This window comes from Malaclemys terrapin, chromosome 1 (genome assembly GCF_027887155.1).
Source record: "Malaclemys terrapin pileata isolate rMalTer1 chromosome 1, rMalTer1.hap1, whole genome shotgun sequence".
Lineage (NCBI taxonomy): Eukaryota > Metazoa > Chordata > Testudines > Emydidae > Malaclemys > Malaclemys terrapin.
The window spans coordinates 346562239-346584782 of record NC_071505.1 but is presented as its reverse complement, the minus strand read 5'-3'; the positions used below and the strand labels follow the sequence as shown (position 1 = coordinate 346584782).

Below are 22544 nucleotides of genomic sequence, written 5' to 3'. Positions count from 1 at the left end.
GGCAATCGACTCAATCTTGAAGTTCTGAAGGCAACGGGAGTCACAGTTGCCTGACATGGTGACTGACATGGATAACAGCAGCGTTAGATTGCTTTCGGCATTCACAGAACAGCTGAACATGGTGGAACGTCGCTTTGGGCTCGGGAAACTAGCACTCAGTGGTGGAATCGCATTGTTATGCAAGTCTGGGATGATGAGCAGTGGCTGCAGAATTTTTGGATGTGAAAAGCCACCTTTGTGGAACTGTGTACTGAGCTCCCACCAGCCCTGTGGCGCAAGGACACCCAAATGAGAGCTGCGCTCTTGGTGGAGAAGTGTGTGGCGATCGCAGTGTGGAAGCTGGTGACTCCAGGTTGCTACTGGTAGGTCGAAAGTCAGTTTGGAGTTGAGAAGTCAACCATTGGTGCTGTTGGGGGACTGTTCATAGGGCCATAGGACCGTGACTCTTGGCAACGTGCGTGACATTGTGGATGGCTTTGCATAAATGGTTTCCGCAACTGTATGGGGCGATAGATAGCACGCATATTCCAATTTTGGCACCAGATGCCTTGCAATGGAATATGTCAATCGGAAGGGATACTTCTCTACGGTGTTGCAGGCACTCATGGATCACCACGGGAATTTCATTGACTTCAATGAGGGGTTGTCTGAAGATCGATGTCGAAATGTCCATAGTGATCCTGGGGGACGTGGCATACCCCTTAATGCCATGACTCATGTAGCTGTACATGTGAAACCTGAATAGCAGTAAGAAGCATTTCAACAATAGGCTGAGTAGGGACAGGATGACCATGGAATGTGCATTTGGTAGATTAAAGGTGTGCTGATGATGCCTTGAGGACAGGTTAGACCGCATTTGGGAAAATATTCCCATGATCATAGGCATGCGTTGCACATGCATAATATTTGTGAAGGAAAGGGTGAAAAGTTTGTTCAGTGGTGAACTATTGAGACAGAACACTTGGCTGCTGATTTTGAGCAGCCAGATACCAAGGCTATTAGAGGGGCACAATGGGAAGCAATTTGAATCAGGGAGGCTTTGCAGTAGCACTTTGTAAATGAGAACAAGTAATGTTTGTTGCTATGCTTGGGATTGTAATGCATAATGAAGTCCAGTTTTGGTAGGGTAGGAAGCAGTTGTGATTGTTCAGGCCCAGGGTTCAGTATAAGGAAATGATAAAACTGCCTGCTGCTTTGCTGTTGCCATCTGCTATCATAACTTCAATGGAAACAAATAAAGAGTGCTTATTATTCAAGTAACTTTGCTCTTATTGCCAAAAAACCCACAAAACCACGCACACACACACACAGCTGAGCGTAAGTCCAGCTTTCATTTGAAAAGGTGTCTGTGGAGGTGGAGTGAATGGTAAAGTGAGAAGTCCCAGAAATCGGAAAGGAATGTGCAGGTGCAGATTGGGGAGAACATGGGAAAGAGTTGTGAATGTGCTGAAGGGGAGGGAGGACACCCATCTGCTCAGTCTGGGGCATCAAGAGGGACTGCAGCATGTTGGTTTGCCACTCCAAAACTTTTATCAGCCTCTCCATTGCATCCCTAGTGTATGCTCATTTTCTTTTCTTTCTTGCTTATCACTTTCCCTCCACTACCTGCATTCCGTCTTGTCTATCAGAGTACTGCAGAGCCTCCCAGAAAATATCTTCCTTGCTCCGTCTTGGGTGCTTTCTTATCCGTCAGAGACACTCGGTTGGAGTGGAGGGGATGCCTCCTTTCAAGGACATATCTGGTGAAGCACAAGTAACAATAAATAGAAGCATTATTGTTAAGTACATGTGCAGCATTGAAACGCTACATTAAAATACACTGCGGGTAACACACCTATCACTTTCCCGTTGCCCCTTGACAAGCACACATGCCGGCAAACACTACAAGCCTGGTGATTGTTCACAGGGGCGGGGGACGTTGTGCGTGGGAGAAAAGCAATGTGAAAGGGGTCATGGGTCACTTCTCAGGGGACAATACTCTAAAGTTTCCCACCCTTTTCCACAGGTGGGGGCAGAAATCTCTCTCCTGAGGGTAAACAAGGAAGCAAGGGTGCATCTACTATACGCTTGCGGTTTCCGCCCTGGTCCCTATGCTGCTCGCCTGTGTGCAGCTTTGGTCCTTGCCCAAGTAATTGCAGAATGGCGTGAGAAAGTGTCCCTCCCTGGGGGAAGAAACAAAGCAGCTCTGCCAAGGAACCTCCAGCAGAAGATTGCAGAGTCTGGACACCTCCAGAGTGGAGAATAGCTCCTGACTGGATGCAGCACTGGGCAACCTTGGCATGGGCTCCACATCTTCTTATGCCTCCACCTCTTCATCGATGACTTCCTCCTCTGGGTTAGGTCCAGTTTTCATCGGCTCCAGCCCCACCGAAGTAGCCTCGGGGCTTTTGGTAGTGGAAGTTGGGTCACCGCCAAGGATAGCATCCAACTCCTTATAAAAATGGCAGGTCTGGGATGCAGCTCTGGAGTGACCATTTGCCTCTCTTGCCTTCTGGTATGCGTGCCTCAGCTCCTTCCCCTTTGCTCTCCACTGCAGCTTGTCCCAATCATAGCCCTTTTCCCACAAGCTGCAAGAAATCTTCCCATAGATATTGAAATTCCTACAGCTGGAGCACAGCTGGGACTGCACAGCCTCCTTCCCCAAATACTGAGCAGATCTAGCAGTTCCACAGTGGTCCAAGTGGGAGACCATTTGCTGTATGGAGCCGCCATGGCCACCTGGGAAGATGTGATGTGAACACTCCACGCCGAGCAAACAGGAAGGGGAATTTCAAAATTCCTGGGACTTTAAAGGGGGAGGAGTAGAAAATATTTACCTGGATGCAGGGCAGCAGAGTTGAAACTCCTGACCAGAGTTTTTAGGATGGGCATTGTGGGATGCCTTCCAGAGGCCAATTACAGTGATGAAATCAATCACGGTGTCTACACTGGCACATCGGCAACAAAACTTTTGCGTAAAAAGCCTTACAACTCTCATCAAGGTGCCTTTATTACGTCACTGAAACAGGAGTTCCGTCGTCAAAAGTGGCTTTGTAGTTTTTTCACCTCCACAATTTCTTCACCAAATGCTGCCTTTTGGCGAAAAAATGTGGCACTCTAGAGAAGACCTAAGGAACAATGAGGGATAACCAGTATTCACTCGTGTTTCCTGCTGGCTCCTATTAAGGTTTCCCACACCATGATGTGTAGAAATTATTGATGAAGGAAGCGCCATAAAATATGGAATTGGCATTAGTAGGATCAGTTGTTCAAAATTCATTTATCTGAATAATGAAAATGTCATTTTTCAGTGTGTGAAGAGTGACCAATCTGCTTCATCCATGAGAACAGCCTCCAGTTGTGCATGTAGTGTCTCATATTAACATTGTCTCTCCATCCAGGTGTTTGTCCTGCGAACATCTCCCTAGACCCTGGGCACATACAGGAAGTCAGGTGAACGTACGGTATATGAAGGAGACACTGTTGTGCCTCAACTTTGGACACCTTCTCCCCTACACCATGTCAGATTCCAACTCAACCGATTTCACCAACCCCTCCACCTTCATCCTGCTGGGCATTCCTGGCCTGGAGGCAGCCCACGTCTGGATCTCCATCCCCTTCTGCACCATGTACATCATAGCCATCTTGGGGAACTTCACCATCCTGTTCATCGTGAAGAGGGAGCCGAGCCTCCATGTGCCCATGTACTATTTCCTCTGCATGCTGGCCATCACTGACCTGGTCATGTCTACGACCATCCTACCCAAAATGCTGAGCATCTTCTGGTTCAATTACAGGGAGATCAATTTCATTGCATGCCTGACCCAGCTGTACTTCAGTCTCAGCTTCCCTGCGATGCAGTCTGGGATCCTCGTGGCCATGGCTTTTGATCGCTACGTGGCCATCTGCGATCCCCTGAGACATTCCACCACTCTGACAAACGCTGTGGTGGCAAAAATTGGCCTGGCTCTGGTGCTGCGTGGTACCATACTCATACTTCCCTATCCCTTCCTGGCGAGGAGTTGGCCATATTGCAGAACGAACATCATTCCCCACACGTACTGTGAGCACATAGCTGTGGTGAAGCTGGCCTGCGCTGACATCCGTGTCAGTAGTTACTACGGCCTCTCTGTGGCATTCTTGGTGATCAGTCTGGATGTGTTTTTTATTGCCGTGTCCTATACCCAGATCCTCAGGGCCATCTTCAGCCTCCCAATAAAGGACGCCCGGCTCAAGACTTTTGGGACCTGCGGCTCCCACCTCTGTGTCATCTTATCCTCTTACATTTCAGCTCTCTTCTCCTTTCTCACACACCGGTTTGGGCACAATGTGGCCCTGCATTTGCACGTTCTCATGGCCAACGTGTACCTCCTGTTGCCCCCCATGCTAAACCCCATCATCTACGGGGCGAGGACCCAACAGATCCAGGATAAGCTGCTCCAGCCCTTTACTCATAAAGGGACCTAAAGTTTTCTCCTTGTGCTCTGGCTCTCAGACCGAGCTCCATGAGGGCTCTCTTCCCTGAATCACTGACTGGCCAGTCAAAGAGACATTAAACCCGTTCCTGACCTTACAGTGCTGTGTCTGCGTGACAAACTGGGGAATCTGCCTATGTATAACTCATAGGGTTGCCACATTCCTAATTGCTGGTACCTGGAAGCCTCAGGCCCCACCTCTCTTCCCTACCTCTTCCCCCAGGTTCCGCCCCTGCTCTGCCTCTTCCCCTCAAGGCCCTGCCCCTCACTCGCTTCTCTCCTTCCCACCCCTTGTCACTCTCTGGATCATCCCTGGGACACTCTGCACCCCAAAGAACCCCATATTTACCCTGGTGATGTCATTATGGTTTGTTTTGTACAAAGTATGCCCTGTGAGTATCATTCTAAAAGTCTTAATCTGCTAAACATTGATATGCCCTTGGATTGTATGAGCTCTCATTGTATGTGAAGCTAATATATCTTGCTATGTGTGAGTTACTAATGTGTGATATGAGGCTGTTAATACCCCAAACCAGCCTTTCAGGTATGTCAAAGGAGTAGCCAGACAGTGTGAATTGCTGTCGTCAACACCCATCCAGGGAAGAAACCACTAGCACAGGAACTCAGTATATGAAAGCCTCCTTGGAGGGAGCATGGAGACAGTGGAGAACGTTTGGCCAATGGGGGCACTCCCCCTCCCCCACGTCACATGCACAGACTTTCGAGCAAACTGGAAGAAACTATAAAAGATGGGGAATGACATCATCACTTGTCTTCGGTCCCCCACAAATCAACACCTGAAAGAAGCTCTGAAAGACAAAAGACTTTGAACGGGGGAGAGGAACCCAGGCTGCAAAGCAGATACAGCCTATGCCTAAAGAATCTGTTAGCCTCCTTGTAGCATCGGTCAGGGTGAGATATTGCTGATTCAAATCCTATCTAATGTGTAGAAGTCTTAGACTGCCAGTTTGTTTGCTTTCCAAGGTAACCTGCTTTTATCTGTTTGTTATCACTTATAATCACGAAACATCTATCCTTCTGTAGTTAATAAACCAGATATATATTTTATCTTAATCAGTGCCTTTTTGAGTGAAATGTTTGGGACTCTTAGCTCCGTTAGCAAAGGCTGATCTTCCCCCATCGAGGAGGAGTGGACTATTGAATGAGCTTGTGCTGTACACATTCCTCTGCAGTGCAACATGGTCTAATTCTGGGTTTATGCTCCTGCAGGGATGCAAAGCTGGGGAGCTGGGAAATTGGCTGGTGCCTCCATTGTCAGTCCATGAGTGGTTTAGGTAAAGCACTCAGGTAACTTAGTTGGGTGTGTGGCTCTATCTGCTGTTGTGTTGGGTGATAACAGGGCTGGGAGGGGTGGCTGTGTGTCACCAGCAGAGCAGGTGGAGAGGGCAACCCAGCTGAATGGTTTGGGGGCACAGCAGTTCCAAGAGCTTCCAGGCTTCATCCTGTGGGTACATCTCATCACAATCACCACTTTCCATCCAGCCCCCCTCAGCTGGGTTCCCTCTACTCCCGGGCTGGGACGGGAGCTGCTGCAGCCTGACAAGGAGTCTGCCTACAGGTAGGAGGTGGCCCCGGTTAATGACTCAATGTCTCCCTCTGCCCTGCTGTAACCAGACATCATTATACATAGAGATATGAATAGAGTTCTTACGTCCGTTTCATGGTAGAGATGGTGAGCTTTAGAGTAGCATAGAGTTCTTTCAGAATTAATCCTTAGGTTGCAGTCCAATATCCAATATCAGGGTGATCCAGAATGGAACTGGAGACCTCCGTATTGAGCTTCCCCTGATGAAGCTTTAGCAGAATTGAGATGACAGGATCAGGACCCAAGTATTCTTTTATAGACCAATGGAAGGCTATGCTAATAATGAAGAATAGTTGTTTCAAAGGGAAGTATAGACAATGAAGTTATTAGGTGCACGTTTAATTTAAATATTAATATTTTCTCTTGAACTTTGACTCAACAGATATACCACCAGACAGGAACCATCTGTTTACATGGTTAACATCTAACATGATATAAGTAAACACATACAATTAGCATTACCTCTAATTCTCTAACAATACAGGTTTGCATTTCAAAGCTCTAGTCCATTTACCAAGGTTATGTTGCTATTTACAGAGTATGGCCCTAATTGCCAATTATATACTTCTCTAATATGTCTTTAAAGGTTGAATTTGGGTCAATTAGCTAGCTAGTTGCATAACCCTTTCTGACTCTGTGTCACACCTATTAACTCACGTTTGATTGTATGAACCATCTGTATCCTTATGTCTTTGGGTTTTACTGTACTCTTTGCTCTTGATCATTGAGCTCAGAGGCAAGAGGCTGGGTCGGAGGCATCTATCTATAGATAGCCTGGTCATTAAAGACTATTAGCCGTAACAAGATCTTGCCTGGATAGAAGAAAGGAGTAACTGCATTCTAGATACAACCAGTTTTCTCCAGTTTCTCTGCTGAGGGGTGGGCTTGGAGGAATGGAACCTCCCCCGAAGAGGGAACAGAGAGAGGAGGGGTTGGTCCAGCCCTTTAAAAACACAGAGACTGGATAAGTCAGAAGAAGCTGGGGCAGGAGAGAGGCACAAGGATGGCAGATGGAACTCTTTGGTTGCAGAGCTGTGGCTGCAGCAGGGAGACAGACTCCAGATGGAGGAGAAGCCAGGAATTACAGGAGATGGCCCCCGGACAACTGAGAGGTCTCTGACCAAATCCCAAAGAACACTCCAGGGCAATGAGGACACCGAGTGCTCCAGTTCCCAGACTGATCCAGCCAGAATCCCTGAAGGAAACGTTTCCTGAACCAGGCAGTGCCAATTTGGGGGATTTCTCTCTCCCTTAGAAAGTGCTCCCCAGAATGGAAGAGGCAGGGAGTCCCTGTTCTACTGGATTTAATCCCATCCCATCCCTCTCTCTCTCTCCCTCTCTCTCTCCATGCATTTTGGTTCCTTTTCTCTCCCTTCTCCCCACCCCCACACACCTCCCTCTCTCTGCCACTTCTAATGTGCATCCCACCCTAGGTGCCAGTTACAAACACTCAAGGGTCTGTTGTTCCATCCACTTCAGTGGCAATTGCAGGTGTAGCACTGTGAACCACTGTACCTGAGCAGTGATCTGCTGGGCAAGAAGCAGTGCACATTAGTCTGGTTATTAATCCAGATAAGTCCCTGGCCATTACCATTAAGTTGCCTGCAACTGCAAACTGCAACCAGCTCAGTATTAACCTGTCTAGAGGGATTGCTGGGCAGACGGTAGCTACATAGATAGAGTTGGAGGCTGCTTGAAAGATATGGGTTCTCCATTCATACAGCGCAGCCTTGGGGGGATGTCATGGCCGCAGGCTGCTACCAAGCTGCAGATCGATAGGACAATGGGTCCCCCAGCTCCAGTGGATGGAAGCAAAATGTGTGAGACTGAGAAATGCTGAGGAACTCTGGGCTGATGTTTTCAATGCTCGTGGTCTCCAGCAGCTTCTCCATATTGAGATCAGCAGCACAAGATCAGGAGTGAGGATATATTGAACCCACAACTGCCCCCATCAGCACTGTGTCAGTTTTTGGCAGCTTTCTTGCTGGGAACACATTGCTAGAGTGAAAGACCAGCAAATTCTGAAGTGGGCACACCGAGGAATGCCATGATATGGCCAGCGATCACCTGGGTGCCAAAAGCTTTGGTGGCACAACAGACCTACCATTTCGTGAATATGCAACCTAACCCGCTTAAACACCTTCCCAAAGATCAATCCGGGCAGTGCTCGGTTTGCAAGGAGGATACGTCCCTTTGGGATTTCCCATGAAGATGATGATGATGCCTGATGGGACTAATGGCTCCACAGATACTGTGGCAAAAGGTCTGTTGATCCAGTAATGTGTGTGAGGCTGAGGTCTGACAAACAGAAAGTGCAGGTGACACTCGGTGAACAAGGAAAGTGAGAGGGACATTTTCAGGGGGTCACATATTGCCCATGTGATGGGTAGCGGGGAAAACACTCTTTCAATTGCCTTTGCTCTGTACCTCGGCTTCCTTTTCTCCTGGGGTACAGACCAAAACATAGTCTTTTCCAGGACACGGATGTATTTCCTCGATAAAAATACAAAATTTTCAGAGAGCTCTGATTTGATAGATATTTTGCTGTGACATGCTGTGCCCCAAAACAACACCCTGGCAACCCCATATTCACCACTTTTATATAGTTGCCACATATCTTATACAAACTATGTCATGTGAGGTGTTAATGGAAAAGCTACGGTTTGCTGACTATGATTATCCTATTTGTATACATGTCTCATTTTTGTATCTGAAGTTATGAATATTGACTATGCACCTGTATTTCAAATATGTTTGTTCCTGTAGTAACTTCCACATGGTAGTTTACATCCAGTCGAGCCAGCACTTTGTGAATGGAGTATTCATGTTGATGGCCCATCAATGAGCACAATGGGCCATGGAAGAATCCACCTGATGGACTTTCCTGAAGACGTTCTATCCAGGATATGGGTAATGGACCCTGCTATGACTCATTGAAGCATGCAAGGTCATGTGACAAGCTCATGTGACACTGGACTCCATCTTGTACCTGTAGTTTCCTGCTAATTGTGGTGGGGGCTTAGTCTGGGACAATGAAGTTCCCTCCACATGGCAGAAGCTATAAAAGGGGGAGGTGACATCATCACTTGGCCTCAACTCAACACCTCAAAACACAGCTAGAGGGAAAAGATTCTGACTGGGGATTTGGTCCTGGAAAGGAGAAATCTTCGGTAATCTACTTTGATCTGTACACTTATTAGTTATAATCACGTAAAATCTATCTTTCTGTAGTTAATAAATCTGATTTATATTTTTTTACCTAATACAGTGTGTTGTTTGAAATGCAAAAGGGAATCTGCTCAGGAACAGGGTCTGGTGAATTGTTCTCTCCACATTGAGGGAGGGGCGGACTGGGTAATAAACTTACCCTCGCCAGGCTTCTGACCAGGGTTAGACGGTACAGCTCTGGGGTCCTAGGCTGGTGAGGTGGGGATGGGTATTGGCTGGAGCCTCTCTATTGTTAGTTCATGAGTGCCTAATGAAAACATTCCCGTAACTGCAGCTGGGTGCATCCCTGGCTGTGTCTGGCTGTGGAAGTGCAAAACCTGGAGAGAATTGCAGCTTGTCACAGCCTCACAGTGTGAGAGGGAGCCCAGGTTGGTATGCCAGATCGCTCAGTGCTCAGGTTGCATCCTGAGCAAGTCTGTCACACCCACCTAACGAACAAGTCCTGCTACACCATGAATCCATTTCCTTCTTGTCATGCGCTCAGTTACTAACGGAGAGACTGTGGTTACAGCAGGGAAATCAGGATTCCTGGATTCTGTCTGTCATTCTCTGTGCGACCTTCACCAAGTCATGTCTGCCTTTGCCTCTGTGACGTTATTGACTTGAACTGGGACCATATAGAACATGGTTGTAACCAAAGTCCTGTAGTGGCATCAAATCTTGTATAAATGGGGTCAAATGAGGTGTCTAAGACAAGGTTATGGTTTACTGGTTGTGATTATGCTGTCTGTATGTGTGTATCAATTTTGTAGTTGAAGTTATGAATATTGGCTCTGTACTGTCTGTATTTCAAACTTATGCTATGCTTCTGGGAGACATCCCAGACAAGTTGGTGTTAGCTCTGCCTAGCCTGCTTGATGGCCCATTAAGGACCATCAGCTATACAATTGCTCCAATATCACTGACCAAAGTGTACCTCTTTGCTCCCCTTGGAGTAAGAACTGAGTAAAGACCTCAGGAGCCAGCTGGGTGTGAGTTAATGCACAGGGACTCTCACCTCCTCCTCTTGCATTTCAGGGCTCTGGCTGTTAACAGGGAGGGGGGGGCTCTCACCTGACTTTCTGATAAAAAGCATGGAGGTGCTCCTCACTGGTATAATTATATGAATTTTTCAACATGGGCAAGACGTCTTTTCTCCTGGCTTCAGTTCAGAAGTTGGCTGAACTGTTATGCCTGAAACTTTCAAAAAAAAAAACCCATAGTTCAGCCGGAAGCAGACACCCAGTGTTGGTAATTTCAGTGCAAATGGTTAAAGTTTGGCAAACTTATAAGCAACTGAAAATGACATCTCCTAATTGAAGGTGACAGACTGCTGTTAGCATACAGATATTCAGGCCTGTCTGCAAAGGCCTATACTTTAAGAATTTAGGTGTATTCTTATCACTAAGCTAGTTATAGAGGTACAAAAGAAGAATCAAAATCTTTGTTCTTAGGCTAAGGCCTTTGGCTTATCAGCAGGGCAGCCGTAAGCCGGGAAGCGAACGGTCACGTCCTCACCAGTCACACTGAAATAAGGCAGTTTTGGGCTGTTAGGAAGGTGATCCGATCTATCACCTCCAGAGAAAGGGAAGAGCCCTAGAAGATTTAAAGAAAACTTAGTTTGATAGCATCCTGTCTGGCAAGAACTCACTTATCAATAGCTGGGGTGTGAAATCCTCATTTCTGTATTGTTCTATCACTGTAGTCCCCACTTCCCTATTGTTTGTCTGTATAATCTCTGTCTGGTTCTGTGATTGTTTCTGTTTGCTGTATAATTAATTTTGTTGGGTGTAATTAAGGTGGTGGAATATAATTGGTTAGATAATCATGTTACAGTATATTAGGATTGGTTAGTTAAATTTCAGTAAAATAATTGGTTTAAAGTATAGATAAGCAGAACGCCAGTTTTACTATATAGTCTGCAGTCAATCAGGAAGTAGGGGGAGATTTGGAATCATGTTTTGCTAAGGGGAGGGAATGGGAACAGGGACGGGGCAAGGCTCTGTGTTTTCAGAGCTGGGAAAGGGGACACTAAGGAAGGAAATTGTAATCCTTGCTTGCTGGAAGTTCACCCCAATAAACATCGAATTGTTTGCACCTTTGGACTTCGGGTACTGCTGCTCTCTGTTCACACGAAAAGGACCAGAGAATGGGAGGGTGAAGCGATAAGCCCTCTAACAACAGCCTTAACTAACGGTGGAGACGCCAGCACCACCTGCAATGGCCAATCCACTTGTGAATCCCATTTAGCTATGCTCTTTGCTCAAATTACTTCTGTGGCAAGGAGTTCCACTGGCACATATGGATTATGTAAACAATTTTCTTTTCTCAATGTTATATGTTCAGATTTTCAATTGAATGTTCCCTTGTTCATGTGTTATGAGACAGAGTAAATATAAATGCCTGATCTACTTTAATTATTGATAGATTCATCAGGTTTAGGATCAGAAGGGACAATTAGATTATCCTTTCTGACCTTCTGTATAACACAAACCATTAAATTTAACCCAGTTACCGCTGTATTGAGCTCCAAAACTTGTGTTTGACTAAGACCTGATCTACACTAGGATTTTACATTGTAGAATCCTAGAGCCACAAGGTGAGAAGGGACCACAAGGGTCAGCGAGTCTAACCACCTGCCAAGATGCAACCAACCAGGACAGACAGCTCCAGCCTCCTTTGGAAAACCTCCAGTGAAGGAGCTTCCACAACCTGCCTAGGCGACTGTTCCATTGTCCAACTGTTCTTACAGTTAGGAAGTTTTTCCTGAGATTTCATCTAAATCTGCTCTACTGTAGTTTGATCCCATTGCCTCTTGTCCTGACCTTTGTCTTTTTAATGGCAGCCTTTCAAGTATCTGAAGACCAATATCATGTCCTTCCTTAATCTCTTTTCCAAACTAAATATACGCAGTTCCTTCAGCCTTTGCGCCTATGGTTTGCATTCCATCCCTTGGATCATCTTTGTCGCTGACGTCTGGATCCTTTCCAGTTTCTCTACAGAGCGGTGACCAAAATTGCACACAGCACTCCTCATACTGCTTCTTTCCAAATGCAAAACAAAAATAGTTCTTGAACACATCCACCTTTTCCGCAAAGGTAGAGTTTTGGAGCTCAATACAGGGGTAAATGAGTTAAATTTAATGGTTTGTGTTATACAGAAGGTCAGATCTTCTGATCTTAAACCCAATGAATCTATCAGTAATTAAAGTATCATAGCCTGTTAGTGGTCTATAAAAGAGTACTTGGGCCCTGATCCTATCATCTCAAATCTGCTTAAGCTTCATCAGGGGAAGCTCAAGTCACAAGACTGACGTCTCCAGTTCCATTCTGGATCACCCTGATATTGGACATTGGACTGCAACCTAAAGATTAATTCTGAAAGAACTATTTGCAACTCTAAAGCTCACCATCTCTACCTTGAAACTGACTTAAGAATTCTGTTCATATCTGTACATATAATGATGTCCGTTTTCTTCAGTGCGGAAGGAGGCGTTGGGTCATTAATCAGGGCCACCTTCTACCTGCAGGCAGGCTCCTTGTCAGGCTGCAGCAGCTCTCGTCCCAGCCCCGGAGCAGAGGGAGCCCAGCTGGGGGGCTGAGTAGGAGGTGGAGATTGTGACAGGATGTAACCCCAGGGTGAAGCCTGGAAGCTGTTGGAACCGCTGTGCCCCCAAACCATTCAGCTGGGTTGGCCTCTCCCCCTGCTCTCCTGGTGACACACAGCCAGCCCCTCCGGGCCCTGTTATCACCTAACATGACAGCATGTGGTGCCACACACCCAACTAAGTTACCTGAGTGCTTTACCTAAGCCACTCATGGATCAACAATGGAGGCATCAGCCAAATTCCCAGCTCCCCAGCCTTGCACCCCTACTGGAGCATAAACCCAGAATCCAACCATCTTACTCTGAAGAGGGATCTGTACAGTGCAAGCTCATTATTAGTCTGCTTCCTCCTCGATTGGGGAAGATCTGCACCAGCCTTTGCTAACGGAGCTAAGAGTCTCAAACACTTCACTCAAAAATGCACTGGTTAAGATTAAACATAAATCAGGTTTATTAACTACAGACGGATAGATGTTAAGTGATTATAAGAGATAATAAACAGATCAAAGCAGGTTACCTAGGAAATCAAACAAACTTGCAATCTAAGACTTGTACACACCTTAACTGATGATACAAGGAGGTTTATAGATTCTTGAGGCACAGGCTGCATCTGCTTTGCAGCCTGAATTCCCCTCCCCCGTTCTAAGTCCTTTGTCTTCCTGAGCTTCTTGCAGGTGTTAAGTTGTGGGGGAATGAAGACAAGGGATGATGTCACTCCCCATCTTTTATAGTTTCTTCCAGCTTGCTGGAAAGTCAATGTATGTGACGTGGGGGGGGGTCTTCTCCCATTGGCCAAACATTCTCCATTGTCTCTGTACTCCCAATGAGGAGGCTTCCTTTCACAGAATCCTGTGCTAGTGGATTCTTCCCTGGATGAGTGTTGATGACAGCAATTATCACTATCTGGCTACTCCTTTGACGTACCTGAAAGGCTGGTTTTGGGTGTTTCCAGCCTCACATCACACTTTAGTAACTCACACAGAGCAAGATTTCATAGCTTCACATACAATGAGAGCACATACAACCCAAGGGGATATCATTGTTTAGCAGATTAAGACTTTTAGAAAGATACCTCACAGGGCATATTTTGTACAAAACATACCATAATTACATCACCATGGTAAATATGGGGTGCTTTGTGGTGCAGAGTGTCCCAGGGATGAACCAGAGAGTGACAGGGGGTGGGGAGGAGAGGAGCGAGTGAGGGGCGGGGCCTTGAGGGAAAGAGGCAAAGCAGGGGCGGAACCTGGGGGAAGAGGCAGAGCAAAGGGGCGGGGCCTGAGGCTTCCATTTACCCTATGATTTGTACGTAGACACTTTCACCAGTTTGTCACACTGACACAGCACAGTAAGGTCAGGAAAGGATTTAATGTCTCTTTGACGGGCCAGTCAGTCATTCAGGGAAGAGGGCCCAGCACCATGTCACCAGCCAGCTCTGCATGGAGCTCGGTTTCAAATCCAAAGCACCAGGAGAAAATTTCAGGTCCCTTTATGAGTAAAGGGCTGGAGCAGCCTATCCCGGATTTGTTGGGTCCTCACCCCATAGATGATGGGGTTTAAGATGGCGGGCACCAGGAGATACACGTTGACAATGAGAACGTGCAAATGCAGGGCCACATTATGCCCAAACCTTTGCATGAGGGCGGAGAAGAGATGTGGGATGTAAGAGGCTAAGATTACACAGAGGTGGGAGCCGCAGGTCCCAAAAGTCTTGAGCCGGGCGTCCTTTGTTGGGAGGCTGAAGATGGCCCTGAGGATCTGGGTATAGGACACGGCGATAAAGAACACATCCAGACTGATCACCAAGAATGCCACAGAGAGGCTGTAGTAACTACTGAGGCTGATGTCTGTGCAGGCCAGCTTCACCAGAGCTATGTGTTCGCAGAATGTGTGGGGAATGATGTTGGTTCTGCAATATGGCCACCTTCTTGCCAGGAAGGGATAGGGCAGTATGAGGATGACACCGCGCAGCACCACGGCCAGGCCAATTTTGGCCATCACGGGGTTTTTCAGGGTGGTGGAATGTCTCAGGGGATCGCAGATGGCCACATAGCGATCAAAAGCCATGGCCATGAGGGTCCCAGACTGCATCGCAGAGAAGCTGAGAATGAAGTACATCTGGGTGAGGCAGGCACTGAAATTGATCTCCCTGTAATTGAACCAGAAGATGCTCAGCATTTTGGGCAGGATGGATGTAGACAGGACCAGGTCAGTGACGGCCAGCATGCAGAGGAAATAGTACATGGGCAAATGGAGGCTCGGCTCCCTCTTCACGATGAACAGGATGGTGAAGTTCCCCAAGATGGCTATGGTGTACATGGTGCAGAAGGGGATGGAGATCCAGACATGGGCTGCCTCCAGGCCAGGAATGCCCAGAAGGATGAAGGTGGAGGGGTTGGTGAAGTCGGTTGTGTTGGAATCTGACATGGAGTAGGGGAGAAGGTGTCCAACACTGAGGCAGAACAGTGTCTCCTGTATGTACCGTACGTTCCCCTGACTTCCTGTATCTGCCCAGGGTCTAGGGTGATTGTCTCAAGACAAACACCTGGATGGAGAGATAATGTTAATATGAGACATTACATGCATAACCTCTCCAGCACATTATCCACGATCTACAACCTATCCTGGAAAATTATTCCTCACTCTCACAGACCTTCGGAGGCAGGCGAGTCCTCACTTACATACAACCCCCCAACCTGAAGCAAATACTCACCAGCAACTACACGCTACACCACAGAAACACCAACCCAGGAACCAATCCCTCTAGCAAACCTCATTGCCTACTCTGTCCCCATATCTACTCTGGCGACACCATCAGAGGACCCAACCACATCAGCCACACCATCAAGGGCTCATTCACCTGCACATCTACTAAGGTTATATATACCATCATGTGCCAGCAATGCCCCTCTGCCATGTACATTGGCCAAACCGGACAGTCCCTCCACAAAAGAATAAATGGACACAAATCGGACATCAGGAATGGTAACATACAAAAGCTAGTAAGTGAACACTTCAATCTCCCTGGTCATTCTATTACAGATTTAAAAGTCACTATCATTGAACAAAAAAACTTCAGAAACAGACTTCAAAGAGAAACAGCAGAACTAAAATTCATTTGCAAATTTAACACCATTAATCTGGGCTTGAATAGGGACTGGGAGTGGCTGGCTCATTACAGAAGCATCTTTTCCTCTCCTGGACTTGACACCTCCTCATCTATTATTGGGGGTGGACTACATCCACCCTGATTGAAATGGCCCTGTCAACACTGGTTCTCCACTTGTGAAGTAACTCCCTGCTCTCCATGTGTCAGTATATAATGCCTGCATCTGTAACTTTCACTCTATGCATCTGAAGAAGTGAGGTTTTTACCCACGAAAGCTTATGCCCAAATAAATCTGTTAGTCTTTAAGGTGCCACCAGATTCCTTGTTGTTTTTGTAGATACAGACTAACACGGCTATCCCCCGATACTTGACTACATGCACAACTGGAGGCTGTTCTCATTGATGAAGCAGATTGGTTGCTCTTCACACACTGAAAAATGATATTTTCCTTATTCAGATAAATGAATTTTGAACAACTGACCCTACTAATACCAATTCCATATTTTATGGTGCTCCCTGCATTAATAATTGCTACACATCGTGGTGCGGGAAACCTTAATAGGCACCATCAGGAAAAACAAGTGGATACTGGTTTTCCCTCATTGTTCCTTAGGTCTTGTCTACACTGCCAAGTTTTTTCACCAAAAGGCAACATTTGGTGAAGAACTAGTGGAGATGTAAACACTACAAAGCCACTTTTGACGACGGAACTCCTCAGTTTCAGTGACGTAATAAAGGCACCTTGACGAGAGTTGTAAGGCTTTTTACGGAAAAGTTTTGTCACCAAAGTGCCAGTGTAGACTCCGTGCTTGATTTCATCACTGTAATTGGCCTCTGGAAGGCATCCCACAATGCCCATCCTAACCACTCTGGTCAGGAGTTTCAACTCTGCTGCCCTGCATCCAGGTAAATATTTTCTGCTCCTCCCCCTTTAAAGGCCCAGGAATTTTGAAATTCCCCTTCCTGTTTGCTCAGCGTGGAGTGTTCACATCACATCTTCCCAGGTGGCCATGGCGGCTCCATGCAGCAAATGATCTCCTGCTTGGACCACTGTGGAACTGCTGGATCTTCTCAGTATTTGAAGAAGGAGGCTGTGCAGTCCCAGCTGTGCTCCAGCTGTAGGAATTTCAATACCTGTGGTCAGATTTCTTGCAGCTTGCGGAAAAGGGGCTATGATCGGGACAAGCCGCAGTGCAGAGCAAAGGGGAAGGAGCTGTGGCACATGTACCAGAAGGCAAGGGAGGCAAAAGGTCACTCTGGGGCTGCGCCCCAGACCTGCCATTTTTATAAGGAGTTGGACGTTATCCTTGGCGGCAACCCCACTTCCACCGCCAAGAGCCCTGTAGATACTTTGGTGGGGCTGGAGCTGACGGAAACTGGACCTAACCCAGAGGAGGAAGTCATCGATGAAGAGGTGGAGCCATTAGAAGATGTGGAGCCCATGCTGGGGTTTCCCAGTGCTGTGTCCAGTCATGGACTGTTCTCCATTCTGCAGGTGTCCAGACAGTCTCGGCAATCACAATCAGGTGAGCCAGGATAAGGAGAGGAGACCCCTGGTAAGTGGTTTTGCTTTGTGAAGTGCAGAGGTGGGCTGAGGGCAGAGAAATGTACAAGGCTGGCTGTGTTTGTGTGTGCTGGGCATTTCCCCGTGCAGCTAGGCAGTATGGCAGAACAGGGTGTTGATGCACACCGAGATTTCACTGGAATCCTCCAGAGAGATCTCTAGAAAACTTTCCTGCAGGTACTATACAATCCTCTGCTGGAGGTTCCTTGGCAGAGCTTCTTTGTTCCTTCCCTCATTGAGGGTCACTCTCTCATGCCATTCTGCAATTACTTGGGCAAGGACCAAAGCAGCACACAGGCGAGTAGCATAGGGACCGGGACGGAAACGGCAAGCATGTAGTAAATGCACCCTTGCTTCCTTGTTTACCCTCAGGAGAGAGATATCTGCCACAATGTCCCCCGCCTGTGGAAAATGGTGGGAAACTTTAGTGTTGTCCCCTGAGAAGTGCCAAGCGACCCCTTTCACTTTGATTTTCTCCCATGCACAAGGTCCCCCACCCCTGTGAGCACTCACCAGGCTTGTAGTGTTCGCCTGCATGTGTGCTTGTCAAGGGACAGCAGGAAAGTGACTGGTGTGTTACCAGCAGTGTATTTTAATGTAGTATTTCAATGCTTCACATTTACTTAACAATAATGCTTCTGTTTATTGTTACTTGTGCTTCATCAGATATGTCCTTGAAAGAAGGCACCCCCTCCGCTCCAGCTGAGTGTCTCCGCCAGAATAGAAAATGCCCAAGATGGAGCAAGGGAGATATTTTCTGGAGGTGCTGCAGTACTCTGATGCAGAAAAGAATGCAGGAAGTGGAGGGAAAGTGACAAGCAAGAAAGAAAAGAAAATGAGGCATAGACTGGGGATGCAATGGAGAGGCTGAAAAAAGTATTGGAGCGGCAAACCAACATGCTGCAGTCCCTCTTGATGCTCCAGACTGAGCAGATGGGTGCCTATCCTCCCCTTCACCACATTCACAACTCTTTCCCATGTCCTCCCCAAACTCCACCCGCACATTCCTTTCCAATTTCTGGGACTTCTCACTTTACCGTTCACTCCACCTCCACAGACAGCTTTGCAAATGAAAGATGGACTTGTGCTCAGCTGTGTGTGTGTATGGTGTTGTGGGTTTTTTGGCAATAAAAGCAAAGTTATTTGAATAATCAGCACTCTTTATTTCCGTTGAAGTTATGATAGCAGATGGCAGCAGCAAACCAGCAGGCATTTTTATCATTTCCTTACATTGAACCCTGGGCCTGAACAATCACACCTGCTTCCTACCCTACCAAAACTGGACTTCATTATGAATTACAAACCCCAGCATAGGAACAAACATTACTCATTCTCATTTTAAAAACACAAAGCCTCCCTGATTCGAATTGCCCCCCATTGTGCCCCTCTAATAGCCTTGGTATCTGGCTGATCAAAATCAGCAGCCAAGTGTTCTGCTCAGCAGTGTACCACTGAGCAAACTTTCCTAAGGTTACATGTGTCATGCACTTTTCCGGACCACCCTGTATTGATGTCAATGAAACACCCGCAGTTATCCACAAGTGCCTGCAACACCGTGGAGAAATACCCCTTTGCACTGATATATTCCATCACAAGGTGTCTGGTGTAAAAATTGGAATATGCGTATCATCTGTCACCCCTCTGCAGTTGGGGAAACCCATTTCTGCAAAGCCATCCACAATGTCACACTCATTGCCAAGAGTCACGGTCTTGTGCTGCAGGATGTGATTAATGGCCCTGCACACTTGCGTTAACGCAGCCCCAACGGACGACTTCCCAACTCCAAACTGATTTGTGATTTGCCAGTGGCAGCCTGGAGTTGCCAGCTTCCACAATGTGATCGCCATGCACTTCTCAACCGACAGCACAGGTCTCCTTTGGGTGTCCTTGCGCCATAGGGCTGGGGTGAGCTCAGTACACAATTCCAGGAAGGTGGCTTTCCATATCCAAAAATTCTGCAGCCACTGCTCGTCATCCCGGACCTGCATAACAATGCGATTCCACTAGTTTCCCGAGCCCAAAAGTGATGTTCCATCATGCTCACCCGTTCTGTGAATGCCAAAAGCAATCTAACGCTGCTGTTATCCATGTCAGACACCACATCAGGCAACTGTGACTCCCGTTGCCTTCGCAACTTCAAATCTTATTTCACTGCCATTCGTGATGTGTTACTGACAGCTAGCAGAGCAATGCGTGATCCACTCCTGCAGATGGAGGTGCCGGGCTGAGCAGAAAACAAGGGACATTGAAAAATGCCGTGAACTGGAGATGGAAACACATGGAATGCTGTGATGGAAAGCAATGCATCATGGGACATTGAGCCCAGAGCCATGATGTGCTGTGATCTGCTCTGCCTTCCCACAACACCTATCAGCACAAGATGCAGAGCTGAATTGTGGGTTAGCTACCCACAGTGCATTGCTCGGACTGTCTCTGAGACTGCCCAATGTGTGGATGCGCTATGGTGAAAGAGAAAGACAGTGTGAACGTGCAACGACGGTTTTCTTTAAAGGCTTTTTGGTCGTTGTTCAAACTTTCAGAGAAAAAATCTGCCAATGTACACATAGCCTTAATGCAATGAAACCCAGGCTACAGAGCCATGCTGTAGGGAGTTTCCTATTCACCTAGTTACTGAAAATCTGAGAGTGGGGAAAAAAATCTTTGCCAAGACATGTGCCGAGGGAAACATCCCAACTAAAACACACCTCAGGGAAAAGGCTATGAGAAGTGGGGAGGCTGGCGTATGCGGACAGACTGAAAAGTTTGGGACTGTTTAGCTTAGAGAAGAGACAAAAAAGGGGGCATAGGATAGAGGAGAACAAAATAAAAGTATGGAACCTACATTCAAATGGACAAACAGATAACAGCTCCCAACCAATAATATCTATCTACAGATACCCTTAAAAAGGGCTAATTCCCCAAAGCTGAGGCAAATTATCAGCACAACTGATTGGGAGAAAATTTAGACAGAAAAATGGGAATGAAACTTGAGAGTTCTTTAAGAAGAGTTTATTAGAGAGCTAAAAAGCCACGATTCCACAATCAAGAAAGTGGAGAACTTTGGTTAAAAATCCAGTTCAGTAGCAAAGGGGGGAGGGATAGCTCAGTGGTTTGAGCATTGGCCTGCTAAACCCAGGGTTGTAAGTTCAATCCTTGAGGGGGCCACTTGGGGATCTGGGGCAAAATCAGTACTTGGTCCTGCTAGTGAAGGCAGGGGGCTGGACTCGATGACCTTCAAGGTCCCTTCCAGTTCTAGGAGATGGGATATCTCCATTAATTAAATTAAATGAATTAAAGTGAAGGGAGCAATTAAGGGGGGAAAAAGCAACATATAACAAATGGGTAAAAGGGAAAATAGGTAGCAAACAATACAAACTGGAAGTTATGAAAATTGATACAAGACATTGGGGGAAATCCATGCTTTGCAGGGCTAAGGATAATAAAAAGGAGGTTATTAAGTAATGTTGCAGAAAAGGTATCTAGTGTTCAAGAACTATTTTTGTTCTGCATTTGGCAAGAAGCAGTATGACAAGTGCTGTGTGCAATTTTGGTCACCGCTCTGTAGAGAAACTGGAAAGGATCCAGACGTGAGCGACAAAGATGATCCAAGGGATGGAATGCAAACCTTAGGAGCAAAGGTTGAAGGAACTGGGTATATTTAATTTGGAAAAGAGGAGATTAAGGAGGGACATGATAGTGGTCTTCAGATACTTGAAAGGCTGCCATAAAAAAGATGGAGAAAAGTTGTTCTCTCTTGCCACAAAGGTCAGGACAAGAGGCAATGGGATCAAACTACAGCAGAGCAGATTTAGATGAAATCTTAGGAAAAACTTCCTAACTGGAGGAACAAGAGGAAAATGCAACAGTCGCCTAGGCAAGTCGTGGAAGGTCCTTCACTGGAGGTTTTCCAAAGGAGGCTGGAGCCGTCTGTCCTGGATGGTTTAGACACAACAAACCCTGCATCTTGGCAGGGGGTTAGACTAGCTGACCGTTGCAGGTCCCTTCTCACCCTGTGGCTCTGTGATTCTACAATGTAAAATACTAGTGTAGACCAGATCTTAGTCAAACACAAGTTATGGATCTCAATACAAGGGTAACTGGGTTAAATTTAATGGATTGTATTATACAGAAGGTCAGACAGAATGATCTAATTCTCCCTTCTGATTTTAAACCCTATGAATCTATTGATAAAAAAAGTAGATCAGGCATTTATATTTAGTCTGTCTCATAACATGAACAAGGGAACATTCAATTAGATAGAAAGTCTGAACATATAACATTGAGAAAAGAAAATTATGTACATAATCCATATTTGGCCTGTGGAAATCCTTGTCACAGACTTTATTGGAGCAAAGAGCATAGCTGAATGGGATTCACAAATGGATTGGCCATTGTAGATGGTGCTGGTGGCTAGTTAAGGCTGTCTGACACCTTGAGTTAGGAGACCTCATTTTCAGTTGCTTAGAAGTTTGCCAAACTTTACCTGTTTGGACTGAAATTTCCCACACTCGGTGTCTGCTTCCGGCTGAATTGTTTTTTGAAAGTTTCAGGCATAACAATTCAGCTGACTTCTCGAATGAAGCCAGGAGAAAAGACATCTTGCCCAGCTTGAAAAATTCATATAATTATACCAGTGAGGAGCCCTAGCACCTCCATACTTTCCATCAGAAAGTCAGGTGAGAGCCCCCCGGACCTCCCCACCCTTGTTAACAGCCAGAGCCCTGAAATGCAAGAGGAGGAGGTGAGAGTCCCTGTGCATTAACTCACGCACAGCTGGTTCCTGAGGTCTTTACTCAGTTCTTACTCCAAGGGTATATTTGCCTCAGTGGGGTGTGAGAACATGCGGGCCACAGCCTCAGAATTTGGACTCGTATTGTCCATCTACTAACACCTTTCATCGTGAAGGATCCCCTGTACCACTGAAATGCAGCCACCTCGGGGCTGGAGGCCATCAGCCAGGGGCAGAGCAAAGAGGGACATTTTGGCCAGTGATATTGG

At 46.6% G+C, this 22544-nt stretch overlaps 2 protein-coding genes across 2 annotated transcripts; one reads left to right on the top strand and one right to left on the bottom strand.

The window, feature by feature from the left end:
- Positions 1–3447: 3447 nt before the first annotated feature.
- Positions 3448–4446, top strand: LOC128832109 (olfactory receptor 52K2-like). Its single transcript, XM_054019174.1, has one exon. The coding sequence runs from the start codon at positions 3448–3450 to the stop codon at positions 4444–4446; it is 999 nt and encodes a 332-aa protein (XP_053875149.1).
- A 9906-nt stretch (positions 4447–14352) lies between these two features.
- LOC128832100 (olfactory receptor 52K1-like) lies at positions 14353–15345 on the bottom strand. The gene has a single exon (XM_054019163.1). It carries the CDS (start codon positions 15298–15300, stop codon positions 14353–14355), a length of 948 nt encoding a protein of 315 aa, XP_053875138.1. The 5' UTR covers positions 15301–15345.
- Positions 15346–22544: the final 7199 nt, after the last annotated feature.